Genomic DNA, 15,857 nt, shown 5'->3' with positions numbered 1-15,857 from the left:
TCTCTCACCTTCTCAGGGTATATGGGCCCATTGAAGCATTGTCTTCAACAGACCGTTAATCCAGACTTTCTCTTCCCTGAACTTTCAAAATCTGCATAAGTCCCAAACACGAACACTAACACATGCACGCACACACACACACACACACCACATTGATGTTGATCCAAGGTCTACTGACTGCAGGGTTGAGAGGTGTGTGAGTGGCTGGAGTTAGGCAGCATAGGGGTTTGAGACAAAGAACACATCAAGCATACATTACTTCTGCCCCGTGGATACACACATTCTCTCCCACACACACAGGCAGACACGCACACAGGCACTAACACACAGGCACAAACACAGACAGACACACACACAGACACAGGCAGTAGTCTATTAGATACACCGAGGACCTGGAGTGGACAGAGTCACAGAGTAGAGTAAACACCGTCTCTCTGAAGGGTTCCATATGGATGGATGAATCCTGCTCAAACGCTATCAGGGCAAACACACTGCAGGACGGAGGGAGCAAGTGTTTATGTAGAGAGGAGAAAACAGGGTCAGTCGAGGTGTGTGTGTCAGTATGTGAGTGTGTGTGTGTTCCAGTGCGTGTGTGTTCCACTGGGATAGAAAAACAAACCTGTGTTCTGTGTGTGTGTGTGTGTGTGTGTGTGTGTATGTGTGTGTGTGTTTGCTCACCAGTCCTGCCGTCCTGGCCTCACACTGACCACAGGCCTTGCCCGTCAGATGAGACTTCCTGCTGGACAGCTGACCGCTGGATGCAGGGGGAAGGGCCCTCTCCACCACGCCACGCACCTCTGATGGAAGGGACAGAGGAGAGGTTAACACACACACATGCTGCAGGGAGACAGAAGAGAAGTTAATACACACTCACTGTACATACGTAGGGAGGAGAGATTAACACACACACAAACACACACACACACACTGCAGAGAGGTAGGGAAGAGAGATTAGCACACGCCACAGAGATAATGGGAGGAGGGTTTAACACACATACCTCAGAGATTGAGATGAGAGATTAACACGCACATAAACACAGAGAGGTAGGCAGTCAGGTTAAAACACACACACTGTAGAGAGGTAGGGAGGAGAGATTAACACACACACACACACCGCCACTCACCAGTGTGAGGTTGATCTTTGAGGATCGTGATCTTCACCCTGCCTGCTGACAACTGGTAGAGATGACACAGCAAAAAGCACACCACCATGACACCACAGTATAACCTATCTACACATGGGTCACACCAGGGCTTACCGCCCTGGGTCCTGTCCAAAGTATGATCAATGGTAAGGCAGCCCATGGATCCCGGATTTACCTTCTGGAATCCATTCTCCTTGTTCTTGGTGCTGGGGTCAGACACGGCCTGGCCAGACCTCCATCTCAACCTTCCTGACCTCCTGACAGACAGACAGACAGCCAGACAGAGAGACAGACAGACAGACAGACAGACAGGAAGGCAGACCGACCGACCGACATACAGAAAACAAAAGTTAGACTTCCATTCATATTTTTAAACCTATAATGTAATGTGATTGTTCAGGGTTTTTTTTTTATCTGAAGTTTCTATTTCTAAACTGTAGAAGACACAGTATATCACACACCCTCCCATACACACGCACACAAACACACACACCAAACACTTGTCAGTCAGAGGAAGAAGGGGAGCAGTGTTTTCATTAAGACGTGAGTTATTCATGGCTGTCTTTCTCAAACTGAATAATTGATATTATTGTGATGTTTGTCTGAGTGTGAATCAACTTTGTTTTTGATTGTGCCGGCAGCATGTCGTAACGGAGGATGTTGGCCTTGGTGTGTGTGGGAGTGTGTTTGTGTGTCCTGTAAGTGTGAGCATGAATGCATGGATGTGTGTGTTGCCGAGGCATGTTGACAACTGGTAGGCGGAGCACTGACTCTAAGGCATGACGTCAGGTGATCACCTCTGCGACATCCCCTTGGCAACTCAGCTGTCTCTAGGTGACAGAGGAGACAGAGGACACACGCCCCTAATGTCAACAGCTGACAGTCGCCCTCTCAGGGCTCACAGTGTGTGTGTGTATGAAGAGTGTGTGTGTGTGTCATGTTTATGTGAGAGTAGTGTTTGTGTGTGTAGTATGTGTGTGTGTTGTGTTATGTGAGTGTACAGTATGTGTGTAGTGTATGTGTGTAAGTAAGTGTATGCGTGTGTGTATAGTGTGTGTCATCGCTTTGTATTCACGTTATCAAAGAGTACCATCATATCTTTTACTCTCCTACTGGAGAGTAATCTGACAAAACAATACAAAGCATTTCCTCACAAAAACACACTATCACCCACCTACGCTTTCACACACATATCCACACACACTAATATCCTTGCCTGTTGAAAGTTTCCAACCAGCACACTCTATAGTCTAAACTTATTGGAAAGATATGTGGTCGGACAGAGGCCAAGACTGCAGAACTGGTGTGTTTCACACACACACACACACACACCCTGTTGTGGGTGTCAAGCAAAGCATAATGGATGAAAAGGGAGTGCTGCTGGCTGGCCTATCCAACATTTTATCAGCATGCTCTCCTCCACTCCATCACATCCTGCAAAGTCTACACAGAGAAGTGTGTGTGTGTTGTCATCTCATCTCCAGCACGCCATCAAACGTATCTGAAGCGGCAGCGTAGCAGCAATCACGCTCGGCAAGCCAAAGTAAACAAAGTAAACTAACCTAGTCAGAAGACAGCCAGATCAGGCCGGTACACTCACACACCTCCAGAGTCACAAGCTCCTGTCACACCTTATAGTACACTCAACAACTAGTTACTCCAGGGACAACACACCCCATCTGTTTGAGATGTGTGTGTGCATATCTGTGCATATGTGTGTGTAAGCATATGTGTGAGTGTGTGTGTGTATGTAGGTGTGTGTGTGCGTGTGTGACATCTCCCCACACACCTCCGTCAGTGTGATTGAGCCAGACAGAACAGAAACAGAGAGGGTGCCAGAGTCACACGGGGGCCTGTTTAACATGGTTCTACCTCAAACAGGGCTCAGGGGTTGGCCAGGGCCCATACACCACTTCCAGTTGCAAAAGAGGAGTATGCAGAATACTAACAGTGGCTGTTTACCAATCCACACTTTTTTCCGTTCTTGTCTCCTTGCAAACTTGTTTGATGTCATCTTTCATTGCTCAAGTACGGCTCCAATCCATCGACTGTAGAAAGAATGGACGGCATGACAGTTCCTCAAAAGTGAAGCCAAAATATCTCGATCGCCCCCTGGTGGCTGGCTGAAGTTCAGTCCAGCCCCCTCCAGGTTAGCGGATGGGACATGAGCCAAACCAAAAAATCTAAGTGCACGTCCCCAAAGTTTTTTACAAAGATGTTTTCTGTAATTTTGTGTTGGTCTTATAACGCCGATGACTGTTTAAGTGCTCATTTTTCTGATCTGTTTGTTTTTAATGCGTTATTTGACGATATAAAACGGGTTAGTGTTAAGGCCGAATTATACTACTCCGTTTTCACAGAGATGGACACAGGGAACGCCCTCTTCAATGTGGAACGCCCGAGCCCCACGGAGAGCTCTACGTGGATCTCCTGATTTTTCTGACTATCCGTCCGCTAGTCTGTCATTTTACGGATACCCCTTGGCTGTAATTGGTCTGTATTAAGAACCGCTTGCGTCAGGGGCGGGGTTACTATAAATCGGCCTTTAGTGTAATTAGTGATTGGGTAGGACGAGTGTATGGGTGGGACCTCGATACCACGGCTCCACCACCCGATCACAACTGTGCAGACTCTGGCTACGAATGACATCCCCAACGCAAGATGGCAAAACCCGTATCCGCAATATTTTGGATTCATTTTTGTATAGTGGGACGAAGCGGAGACATATCGTCTATTCTTTTTACAGTCGACTCTCGTCTCGTTTTACGACTGGGATTCAACTGGGACTTTTGGAACTGGTCATTCCCAGTTCCGAGACGGGATTTCCAAAGAATTCAAATGGACGCAGCGTATGTTTCCAATCCAAAGATCACAGGTCACCAAGAATCCCTAACATACCCAGGTGTCTTCTTGATCCGCCCCTTTTATCAAGGATGCATCGGTTGGTGATGCATCTGTTTTCCAAGTCAATGCGAGACACCAGGAGAGCTGGAAAAACTTCACAACTGTGTTTTTACTTTTCTTATTTCAGGTAAACGGTACTACCTGTAAATCAGCATCTGAATAAAAATGGGACGAGAAATGGGCAGTGTAGTTGAAATGGGCAGTGTAGAAACTGCTCATTTCGTCTCACTTTTCAATTAGGTAGCGTTATTCAGTTCAAGGCAGTGGAGACGCAATAGTAAATGTTAGCCAACTAAGTTAGTGGCTAGCATGAGCTACACAAAACGTAATTGCAGTTAGAGGGACAGTTTATTAGCTTTGTAGTTGATTTTCACTTTTCAAATGTCATACTGATCATATGAATATTGCTACCCGATTTTAATTTTTTCTTGTGGTGGTGCGGTTTATATTTTGAAGTGGCTTATAGCTCCTTTTTATAACAAAACAACAGTGTAAACACGTTTTTCGTGAATGCTATTTAAGGAGTAGCGTCGCACATATGTGATTGTTCGAATGCGGGTCTCACAGCATAACGTCACATATATGCAGTGGCCCTGAAGTGCAAATCACACCCACTAATATGAGTGCATCCCCCAAATTAAAACACTCCCCCAAATACGAGTCAACTTCCCCCAAATAGGATGACGTGCTCACCTCCCCCCAATACAAAGACACGCTCCCCCAAATGGGAAACAACATTAAAACGCCTGAACGCGTTCATTGAACGAAAGTTCATGAACTCGTTCATAATTTTGGTGAACATGAACTGAACGTACTGTATACTGCCTGATGAACGATACTGTGAATGAGTTAATTCTAATGTCTGTGACCTCTTTCACTCTTTTTAATTTTGTTCAATAAGGTGCCAGATTTCTAGAGACTTCCAGGCGAAAAACACACGTTAACAGTCCTGTATCCAGGGTTATCCAGGGTCATTCGCTGCGTGTGCTTTCTTCTACTGTCTATGTCTGGAAAGCGTGAGAGCGCCGAAGTTGCGTATAGGCCAAGAGCAATATTGCAGAGAGATTTCAATCTTTTTTGTAAAAAAAAGGGAGATTCCTCCCTTCAATGCGAATGTAAATCCTGGTTGGATGAGGATTAAAAATTGGCTATGAAGATGAAATCTGACACAGTTTCAGCGTTAAACTTATAAAATAACTGCTGTCTGTGGTTCTATATGATCTGTGGAAATAATTTTGAAAAATTATAGCTTGCAACATATTGAAACATTGAAGAACTGAACTAGTTCATTTTTGCGAGCTGTGAACTTAGTTCAAAATCTTGAATTATGAACTATGAACTGAACCAGTTAATGTAGAAAGTGAACTTTCCCAACATTGGTTAAATCTTTAACTGGCATGTGGCATCGGAAGTACATGCCACTGGCAGGAGGCGGGACATGCCAGTGAGCCACCAATCGGCAGCATTGACCGTTGACAGCCAATTGCACGGATGAATACTGAGCGAGTGTTGAACTGACTTTTTTCTATACTTGAATTTTGTTAGGTATCTGTTTCATGTTGTGGATGAGTAAAGCCTATTTTGATAGATTTTTGTAGTCCTGGTTATCTTTTGATTGACATGTTGGTAAGGTTATTTAAAGGTTCAATATTCAATGGTTTTATTCTTTAATTAATGTTTGTTTATTAATTACACATTTTTCAACCAATAACTCAATTAAAATGACAAAGAGGGAAATTCAAAAAAATGTATCGCAACTTTCACTTGTTCCTACAATTTCATCACAACAAACACCTAAAAAACACAGCAACTTTCATTGCAACTTTTTGGAAAAGCTCACACGAAATCAGCAATGTTAGTACAGTGAAGTACAGTAGTGCAATGTTACTGATTCAGATACTGAGTGCAACCAGTAGCTGAAAGTGACAGTGTGTAAAGTGACTAGTGTGAAGTGAATCAATGTTATATCAATGCCTGATGGCCCTTGGATAGAAACTGTTGTCCAGTCTGCATGTGCTTGACCGAATGCTGCGGTAACGCCTGCCAGAAGGCAACGGGGTAAAGAGACTGAATGATGGGTGGTAACAGTCTCTTAGAATCTTGGCAGCTTTCCTGAGGCAACATGTGTGGTAGGTGCCCTGTAGGGCTGGGAGCTTCCTGCTGATGATGAACTCAGCAGAACGGACCACACTTCATAGGGCCTTGCGGTCCCTGTCTGTGGAGCTCCCATACCACGCAAATGCAACCAGTCAGAATGCTCTCTATAGTACATCTGTAAAACTTAGTTAGGATGACTGAGTCCATACCCAACTTCTTCAGTCTCCTCAGAAAAAAAGAGGCGTTTAGGGGCCGCTTCGACCACCTTGTCCGTGTGAACAGACCAGGTGAGGTCATTGCTGTTCACCCCGAGGAACTTGAAGCCGCTGACCTTCTCCACTTCAGATCCGTTGATAAGTAGGGGTGTATGCTCCTCCTCCTGCCGCCTCCTATAGTCCACAATCATCTCCTTGGTCTTTCTGACGTTGACGTTGAGAGAGGTTATTGTCCTGACACCATGATGTCAGGGTGTCAACCTCCTCTCTGTGTGCTGACTCATCACTGTCAGAGATGAGGCCCACGATGTTTGTGTCGTCAGCACACTTAACAAGAAGGTTGGAGCTGTGCGTTGCCGCATAGTCGTGAGTGAACAAGGAGAACAGAAGAGGGCTGAGCACACAGCCCTGGGGGGTGCCTGTGTTGGTGATCACTGTGGATAAGGTGGGGTCACCAATTCTCTCCACCTGTGGAGTCCCCGTAAGGAAATGGAAGATCCACTTGCAGAGGGAGGTGCTTAGTCCCAGGTCCACAAGCTTGGAGACCAGTCTGGAGGGGATGATGGTGTTGAATGCTGAGCTGTTGTCAATGAACAGCATCCAGCTGGTCAGCGCAGTCCCCGAGGGCCCTACCTGATATGCCGTCTGGGCCAAGTGCCTTGCGAGGGTTGATCTTTTTGAAGCACTGCCTCAGTGTGGTTAGTGTAGGCACACCACTGGCTAGGCTTCCAGGTAGCTCCATTGCAGGGGGGTCACTGTCCCTCTCAAAGTGAGCATAGAAATAATTCAGCTTGTCTGGCAGTAGGACAGAGGACTGGGTCTTACTGTAACCTCTCCCTTTGTAGTCAGTAATGGCTTTAAGTCCACTCCACATGTGCCTGGGGTCAGAGCCATGGTAGCTTGACTCCACCTTGGTCCTGTAAGCCCTTTTTGCTGCTTTGATGGCCTAACCTTCAGAAGGTTGTATCTGGCGTTTCTGTACTGATCAGGGTCCCTAGAGTTAAAGGCGACAGTGCGGGCTCTCAGCTTGGCCCGGACCACGGCATCAACCCGTGGCTTCTGATTAGGGAAAGACTGGACAACCTTCTTGGGGACTACGTCATCAATGCAGTGTTGGATGTAGCTGGAAAATTGTGCGTGTATTTGTTAATGTCCCCTTACCTGCTGCCTCCTTGACCTATTTTAAATTTTGTTCATATGCGGGGAGGAGAAGAATGGAGGTGTGATCAGCCTTCCCAAAAGCAGGGCGCGGGAGCGGTTTGTAACTGCCCTGGAATGCTGTATAACAATGGTCAAGGATCTGGTCTCCACGTGTGAAGAAGTCAATATGCTGATAGTACTTGGGCAGGACTTTCTTTATGTTAGCTCTGTTGAAATCACCAACAACAATGAAGGCTTCCTCTGGGTGCACATTTTCCGAACCATTGATAATCCCATTCAGTTCATCCAAAGCAGCGGCCTACTGCACTCATGACGACCGCAGTGAACACCAGTACACAGCTGTTCCTGATGTCCTGTTGGAATTTGACACAAGTTCATCCATTTTGTTGTCGATGGACTGAACGTTAGCAAGTAAGATGGTTAGAAAAGCAGGTTTGAATGTTAATGATAGTGAATGATAATACAGGGTCTGATTCCGTTTTCTCCATCTGTTATAGCAGCCACGAACTGCACAGTTCACGCTGGGCATCTCTATTAGCCTTAAAATAGTACCAGAGCCTGTTTAAGACATTCTCTTTTAGTACCGTTATCAAGCGGAAAGTATCTAAACCGGAAATGAGAATACGTGGATGGCCGCGCCCATCGTGATTTCCAGAATAAGTTGAATAGAAAACATACATTACGCACTTACCATATTTCTTCGATTAAAAGCCACCCTCGAATAAACGCCACACCAATAATGAACATTGTGTAATAAACGCCACCCTCAATTAAACGCTGCACCAAAAAAAATCTGAAAACGGTTATTTAATTGCTTAAATTAAAACACTGTATTTATTACACAAGTAAATCACAAGTGTACTATAATTCCCTCGAAGTACTGGTAGACATCAATGGCTTTCTTGCTACAGGTTTATTTGAAGCTTCTTCTCCAAATCCACCGTGAAAAATAAACCCACAGTATAACGAGAAAATAAAGACTGTAGCAGATAGTCCTCTTACCAAATAAAGTCACTTCATAATACTGAGTGCAATTATATCATTCTAAATTATGACATTGGTTGAAAACAAATTATACAATATTATAATGTAACTGCGACAATTACATGTACAATATAGCAAGGTAGCTGACTTCACCACTCGCAAGTTCGCCTTTCATCAACCCCAAATTCGCGTGCTACAGATATGTTGCTGCTGGTGAATGCTTTCTGCACAGCTTTCTGTTTGAAAGCGAAAGTGTAAGAATGTTTCAGCATGTCGCTTTATATTTCTACACAATGTAGACACGCGCGGCTTCAATTTTACACAACGCTTTGTGTTTGACCTCCTTGTCCATTCTTTGTTTGTCTATGGCCGCACTGCAGCTACAATTTAATAAATCTCTCTAAATAATTAAACGCTGCCCTCGAATAAACGCTGCACCAATTATAATCATTGTGTAATAAATGCTGCAGCTTTTAATCGAAGAAATACGGTACTTACTTTAGTTTTCGAAGTGTTTTACACAACAGCATGCTGTAAGATTGCCTATACTCGTGCATTGCTTGGTATCATTGTTCCCGTGCGGCATCTATTCCAGTGCAGTTATACTCAGATTTACAAACACAAAGCTCCCATTCTGGTGGGGTGCGGTTTATATGAAATGCGGCTTATAAAAAAAAAAAACGGTATACAGTTGTCTTCATTAGGGGTGTAAACGTATTCCAGACATCCCAAGTATTTCAATAGCGGCTCCATGACGCCCGCAAATGATATACAATCTCCAGGAAATCAGGGATTTTGTATTTAGAGCGAGAGAGAGACTGTCCAATGGTCAATTCTGGTAGAGGAAGATGAATATCGCGTGTCCTGATTTCATCTCGGGGGAAGGGTATGTGGGGCGGGGGGAGGAGAGAAGCCACCTCCCTGAAATGAGTCTCTGCAGGTTGGGATGTCTGGTATTCTAGATGGTCGTGAGCATTTCTCAAACTCCAGTCCGGCACTAAAATACTCACGCATCTCAATCTACAAAGGTGCGTTCTCCGTATGCACGGTCTGGCAAGACAATTCCCTCAAATCCACTTGGCAAGAATGTTCTTCTCAAGAACAAAAGTACATTCTTAGCATTCTACCATAGTCTGTTACACCAGAGAGAGAAAGAGTGAATGATGTGAGCGAAAGCAAGAGAGTGAGCAAGTGAGTGAGTGAGCAATCAAGTAAACAGTGTGTGAGTGAATGAGCGAGCGTGCGAATGAGCCCGCAGTTGAGTGAGTTAGGCAGCAAACTGTTGAATGAGGATGTTAATTATATTATTATAAATATGGGCTCATTTGGCAGACACTTTCATCCAAAGCAGCATACAGGGAACCTGCAGTCAAATGCTGCCACGAGCTCTCCCAAGAGACATGTTCAGTTGGCTCAGACTGAGGCCTGGCTGGTACCACTGACTAATATTACTGCCTGGACAACCAGCGTGCTCCAGCTACACGATCTGCAAGTGGAGTCTTTCATGTCTGGCCTGGGAGCAGTGTGAGCTGTGAAAACTGAGCGTGAATGATGGTACAGGATTCAGGACAATCTCTCTCTATATCTGCTGGAGACACAGGGAGAGAGGAGCACTCTCTACAATCCCAGCAGTTCTCTTCACAAACCTCAATGTGATTGGAGAGTGTAAAATCCCTCACACTCTCAATCTTCTACAAAATAGCACACATACACATACACACACACAGCAAAAGCAAAGCATCCTCTTATGCCGGCTGGTCCAGTAACCACTGTAATATTTCACTGTGGACAGCATGGCGTTTATGTGTTTATTGTCACCAGTTTGCCAAACCCCCTCTCCGTACAGATGTATGAGTCTTTAATTAGGTCTGTGCCAGTACCCCCCCCTTCCCCAACAAACTAGAACACCCCCCCCTCACAAACACTCCTCCAAACGACTTCCTAATATATCTGCTGTCTATTATCCACTGTAGGGCTGGAATTATCAATGGATTTGTACCAAGACAAACAGTGGTGGAGCTGGAGACACCCACACACACACCCTCTTCTGTCCTGGCAGGGAGAAACCTTGGGAGCGAGTTTTAGTGGAATTGAATGCATCTAGGCCGTGTGCATGCACGTGTTAGTGTGTGTCTGTTTGTGTGTGTTGAGTTATGCGCTCGTATATGGTGATATACAACCCCAAAATGCTGTCACTCCCCGGAAGGAGGGAGGGAGGGAGGGAGGGAGGGAGGGAGGGAGGGAGGGAGGGAGGGAGGGAGGGAGGGAGGGAGGGAGGGAGGGAGGGAGGGAGGGAGGGAGGGAGGGAGGGAGGGAGGGAGGGAGGGAGGGAGGGAGGGAGGGAGGGAGGGAGGGAGGGAGGGAGGGAGGGAGGGAGGGAGGGAGGGAGGGAGGGAGGGAGGGAGGGAGGGAGGGAAAAACAATAACTGGATGATATGTTAGGTATTCGGTGCAAGACTTAATTTCCTGCCCAATGCCTACGAGCCAAGATTTCCCTTCTTCTAAATGCGGAGAATGAGGGTCTAGCTGGGTCTACCTCCTGTGATTTGGGGAGGGCTTGGGGGGCAATGACAGGTAGCTGAGTATGAGGAGGGGGGCAATGACAGGTAAACTGATCATTTGGAAGAGGGGAGGGGGGACAATGACAGGTAGCTGATCATGGAGAGAGCTGTGGTGGGGGGCAGTCAGGAAAGACATCTAGCTTTTCCCCTGAGCCAGTGTGTGGGGATATAATCATCTGAACATTCTATGAAGCATACACACACGGACATACTGTACAGTTATGCAACTCCGTATTATCCGTGGCGTTACATGTAACACATTCTAACACTCAATGTACTCAAACCTTACTGGAGGACTCGGATGGTCCCTCTGAGGACATAGTGGGGACTCATTTAGTTTGAGATACTGCATAGCCTGGACAGAGCAGGCAAGCCAATCGGAAGCTTCTCTTTCTTCATCCCTACCTAGTTTCCTGTATGACCCACTCCTGTATTTCAAGCTAGGCTGTTACAGGCCATCATCAATTCTACCCTCCATCCATTCTGGGCTGCAACAACGATTCAATTAAATCTATTAAAATTTAAAAAGCTTTGGCAACAAATTTCACTATCGATTTGTTGTGTTGCGCGATTATTACGCCACTCAATAAGTCGTGGAGATGTTTGAGTATTTAAAAAAAAGTTTAGTTGAGTGCAGAGCGGAGATGGAGGTAAGGCCTTCGGAGAGACGTTGTTGAGTAACGTTGTTCTGAAACACATGGCGGCAGTGACGTGGGTTGATGTCAGGAAGAGGCTAGTCACTGAGTTATGAAAGCCAGATTACCTAATTTATTGTTAGGCTAATATGTCAAAACAGTAAACGCAGTAAACAGTACAAGCAGCCTACAGGCACTGAATGTTAGCACAGCCACATAGCCAATATTTTCTTCATACCAGTCTGTTTGAAACGATCAAAAACATGTTGTCCCTTAGGCTGCAGTAGTCGATCTAAGTCTGGCGTAGACCTCCCTCTTGCTATTAACTCCTTTTTTGAATAAAATCGAGCCTTGGGAAATTCCTCAACTCTGTGATAGGCAGGCACCGCTGCTATCATTTTGACATTTGTTAGTTTCATATTCAACATTTTTCTCACAATCGGAAGACGCTACTTAGCAGCATTGAGTTATGGACCGGGTGAAAACTACCCATACCATTTTGAAATGTAGACTTTTATAATATTTTTAGGAATATTAAACCTCAAACAGACACCAGAGTATCTTAACAATGTCTGGCCTACATCCACAGCCTTTACTTTTTCAAATAAAGTTATAGAAAATCACTCTTTGAAAATAGCTTAATCCTCGCAAATCGTAACCTTTTTCAAAATGGTGTCAAAAAATCTTAATTTTTATCTTAATCTCATCAGATTATTCAATAAAGTCTGGCCTACTTCCACAACCTTTCAATTTTCAATTAAGTTTTAAACAAAACTCAAATAAATTGCTTATCTTGGAAAACAGCATTAAATCCACGCTAATATTAATAACTTTGTCAAAATTGTGTTCCTGTTTGTGCACATTCTGAAGATTTTTTTGCACGGTCAGTTTTGTTTTTGAATAAAGGGTTGGAAATTAATGCTTAAAAAAAATCAGATTAATCGATTAATCGAAAAAAGAATCAACAGATTAATCGATTATTAAAATAATCGTTAGTTGCAGCCCTACATCCATCCCTCCCTCATTTTTCCTGTCTTCTACATCATCTGGTTTCTCTGCTACTGCAGCTAATCATCCACATCTCTGTCTCTCCTCCCTTCTTCCCTCCCCTTCTCTCCACCTTTACCTCCACCTTCTTCTATCATTTGCTAACTCTCTCTCCTCATATCTGCAAAATGGAGAGAGCAGAAAAGGAGCTTTGCAAAGCAGCTGCAGCCCGTTCTCCATGCATCCTCCTCTCAGCCCATGCTCTCATTCAGCCGCAGCAGTCTGTCCTTCATGTCTCCCTCCCTCACTCTACCATTCCTCTATCCTCCCCTCACTCACTCTCTTCTCCTCAAAGCTCATACAGTCTCAGAGGTGCTGCATCAGGTAATTTTTCTCTTCTTTTCTCCCTCCATTCCACCATCTCTCCATCCCCTGCTGACAATCTACTCTTCCTCTCTGAGTTGCTGCAACCAGGACTCAGTACCTATTCCCTGCCTTTCTCCCCCTTCCCTGGCTCTCTCCCCTCTCTCTCCATCCCTCCTTCCCTACTTCTCTCCCTCATTCCTTGCCTCTCCCCCCTCCCACCTTCCCTGCCTCTCTCCCCCTTCCCTCTTTCTTGCCTCCCCCCCTTCCCTGGCTCTCTCCCCTCTCTCTCCATCCCTCCTTCCCTACTTCTCCCCCTCATTCCTTGCCTCTCCCCCCTCCCCCCTCCCCCGCCTCTCCCCCCCTTCCCTGCTTCCCCTACTCACTCTCTCTCCTCCTTCTCTCTGCTCATGCTCTCCTTGAGTTGCAGCAGCCGGTCCTCCATGTCTTTGCTCTGCTGAGCCAGAGTCACCGTCTCCATACGAAGCTCCCGCAGGTTCCTATGGAAACACACACACAGTGCTTCGACAACGCTCAACCACATCCGTGACCCGCTGGTTTGGATCACAGTGTCGCATGGCGCCCACGCATTCCATTTACCCGGCACTTTCACACTGCCTCCCCTCGGCAATGCAGCGGCCATAATTAAAAATCTATCACTAATCGGATCAGAGCACCATATACCAGCCATCAGTTTAATCAATTTACCTGTCAGAAGATGATAAAATGAAGCAATAACACAGGACCTATAGGCTACGATTTCTATAGCACTATATTTTAAGTTGATCAAATAACTGACCTTTCAATATTGATAAAAAAAACGGATTAGTAGCTATATATATCCTAACAGTATCAGTGACTTAAACAAGCCGAAATCAAAACAGAAGCATACCTGGCATTGAGTTTCACTGACTTAGGCTTGTTGGGAATCACCACAAAGTCATTTAAATTCATGGCTCCGCTTGAGAGAGATTCAAGTACTGGTCTCGCTCCGAGTTTTAAACAGACAGGGCACCTTCTGTAATAAAATCACACAGTAATAACATAAACCCGCTGTATTTTACTGAGTACTAGTTTTCCACTGTCAGCTCCTTATAAGGAGCTGACAGTGGAAAACTTTTTTTACTCCAACCTATATACTGAGATAATATATCAGTGTCTGTTAATGTGCAAATACCACAGCGATAAAACTGACTGGAAAGAATGCATGTACCTATACACGGCGCCGAACAAGCAGTTACTTTAATCTTACGACACCGCCAAATTGACAAAGTGGATTTGAACCGAACTGGCTTTGTTCTGTACTAAGGCTGGAGTTAGAGGTTGGAATTGTATGACGATTGGATGTAGCTAACCTAGTATGTCTAAGCGTTTAGCAAAACCCTTTTAAACCAGGCTGCCTCTACAGTACTGGTACTGTAAACCCACTACGACAACTGTGTAGGCCTAGGCTACTCTGTAGCTATACAATAGCGTACTGTTTGAGAACACCTGACTTGTCAAGATGACAATAACATATAGGCTATGTTGTTGACAAATAGCAGTTTATCTGGTTAGATAAATAATTACCTCGTAGTTGCTCTCATAAGATAGTTAAAATAGTTAAAACCGAAATTGTGAGGCTGACAGCTTTCTTCCTTGTTTATTTCCCAGATGAAACGTTTGTGTACCGTTTCTATGGCTACACAAATCCCGCGACAGTCAGAAGACAATCCGGTCACGAGTTTGGAAGGATTTGTTCCCCACACACTGATTCCAGGCTCACTTCTGTACCGGTACTTTTACCTCATATTCAGATATGGCGAGACCCCTATTGCGAGTACCAAAGACAGCGGGACTTCTCAAATTAGAATCATTATAAGGTTCGAGTTCAAATTGATCTAAAGGTTCCAATTAAGATTTTACCAAACTCCTATTCAGTAGCAGGTTATAAATAAGTAATTGAAGGATTTTGACAATTGTGTAGTTTTTCTGTATATTAAAGAACATCTTAACATGACATCTACTTCACACATCTAATTCTCTCTGTAGACTGTTGCAAAACTCACTAAGAAAAGTACATTCTGTTAGTTTAGATCTCTCTCCCAATGATTTCTTAGATTTCTTTGACCAAAAAATCTATGCAATTAGGGACAAACTTCAGACTAGTCCTGGAGGAGTGGCTATCAACACTGATTTTCCCTCTATACCCAGCATGCTGCATGTTGAGGCTCTCACTCACTTTAAACCTATTTCTATGGAAGCGTTCGTCAAGCTGATAGATTCCTTGAAACCCACGAGTTGCCTTCTCGATCCCCTCCCTGCCAAACTTTGTAGGGAACTTCTCCCTATTATTGGACCACCCTTGCTTAGTATTATTAATGAATCTATTGTAACTGGACAAGTCCCTGACTGTTTCAAACAAGCTATTATTAAGACCATTCTTAAAAAAACAAACCTGGGTTGTCTTAGCAACTACAGGCCAATTTAAAATTTGCCATTTCTCTCCCAAATTTTAGAAAAAGCTGTGGCCCAACAGCTCACTGAGCACCTCTCCTCAAATCAGCTTTATGAACCTCTCCAGTCTGGATTTTGTCTTCACCACAGCACTGAAACTGCATTAGCCAAGGTAGTCACTGATCTATTATTAGCCTCTGACGCGGGCTCTATCTCTGTCTTGGTTCTTCTAGACCTAAGTGCAGCTTTTGACACTGTGGATCATGAGATTCTCCTGGAACGTATGGAGAACTATGTTGGGATTTCTGGTACTTCACTTCAGTGGTTTAGATCCTATCTATCTGATGGATCACAATATGTCCACTATGA

The 15,857-nt window shown here is 44.7% G+C and overlaps 1 protein-coding gene across 1 annotated transcript in view; it reads right to left on the bottom strand.

The window, feature by feature from the left end:
- Nucleotides 1-14,809, bottom strand: part of zbbx (zinc finger, B-box domain containing) — a 45,823-nt gene extending 31,014 nt beyond the window's left edge. The window contains exons 1-6 of the mRNA XM_084674959.1: nucleotides 14,622-14,809; nucleotides 13,945-14,070; nucleotides 13,439-13,552; nucleotides 1,321-1,402; nucleotides 1,125-1,176; nucleotides 679-797 (exon numbers count right to left, since the gene is read on the bottom strand). Coding sequence (XP_084531085.1) covers nucleotides 679-797; nucleotides 1,125-1,176; nucleotides 1,321-1,402; nucleotides 13,439-13,552; nucleotides 13,945-14,070; nucleotides 14,622-14,638 — 510 coding nt within the window. The 5' untranslated portion in view covers nucleotides 14,639-14,809. The remainder of the gene's footprint in view (nucleotides 1-678; nucleotides 798-1,124; nucleotides 1,177-1,320; nucleotides 1,403-13,438; nucleotides 13,553-13,944; nucleotides 14,071-14,621) is intronic.
- Between the last annotated feature and the right edge of the window lie 1,048 nt (nucleotides 14,810-15,857).

This window comes from Hypomesus nipponensis, chromosome 15, assembly GCF_054491055.1.
Source record: "Hypomesus nipponensis isolate SF chromosome 15, ASM5449105v1, whole genome shotgun sequence".
Taxonomy (NCBI): domain Eukaryota; kingdom Metazoa; phylum Chordata; class Actinopteri; order Osmeriformes; family Osmeridae; genus Hypomesus; species Hypomesus nipponensis.
Note: the sequence above shows the minus strand (reverse complement) of the source record. Positions and strands in the feature narration are given on the sequence as shown.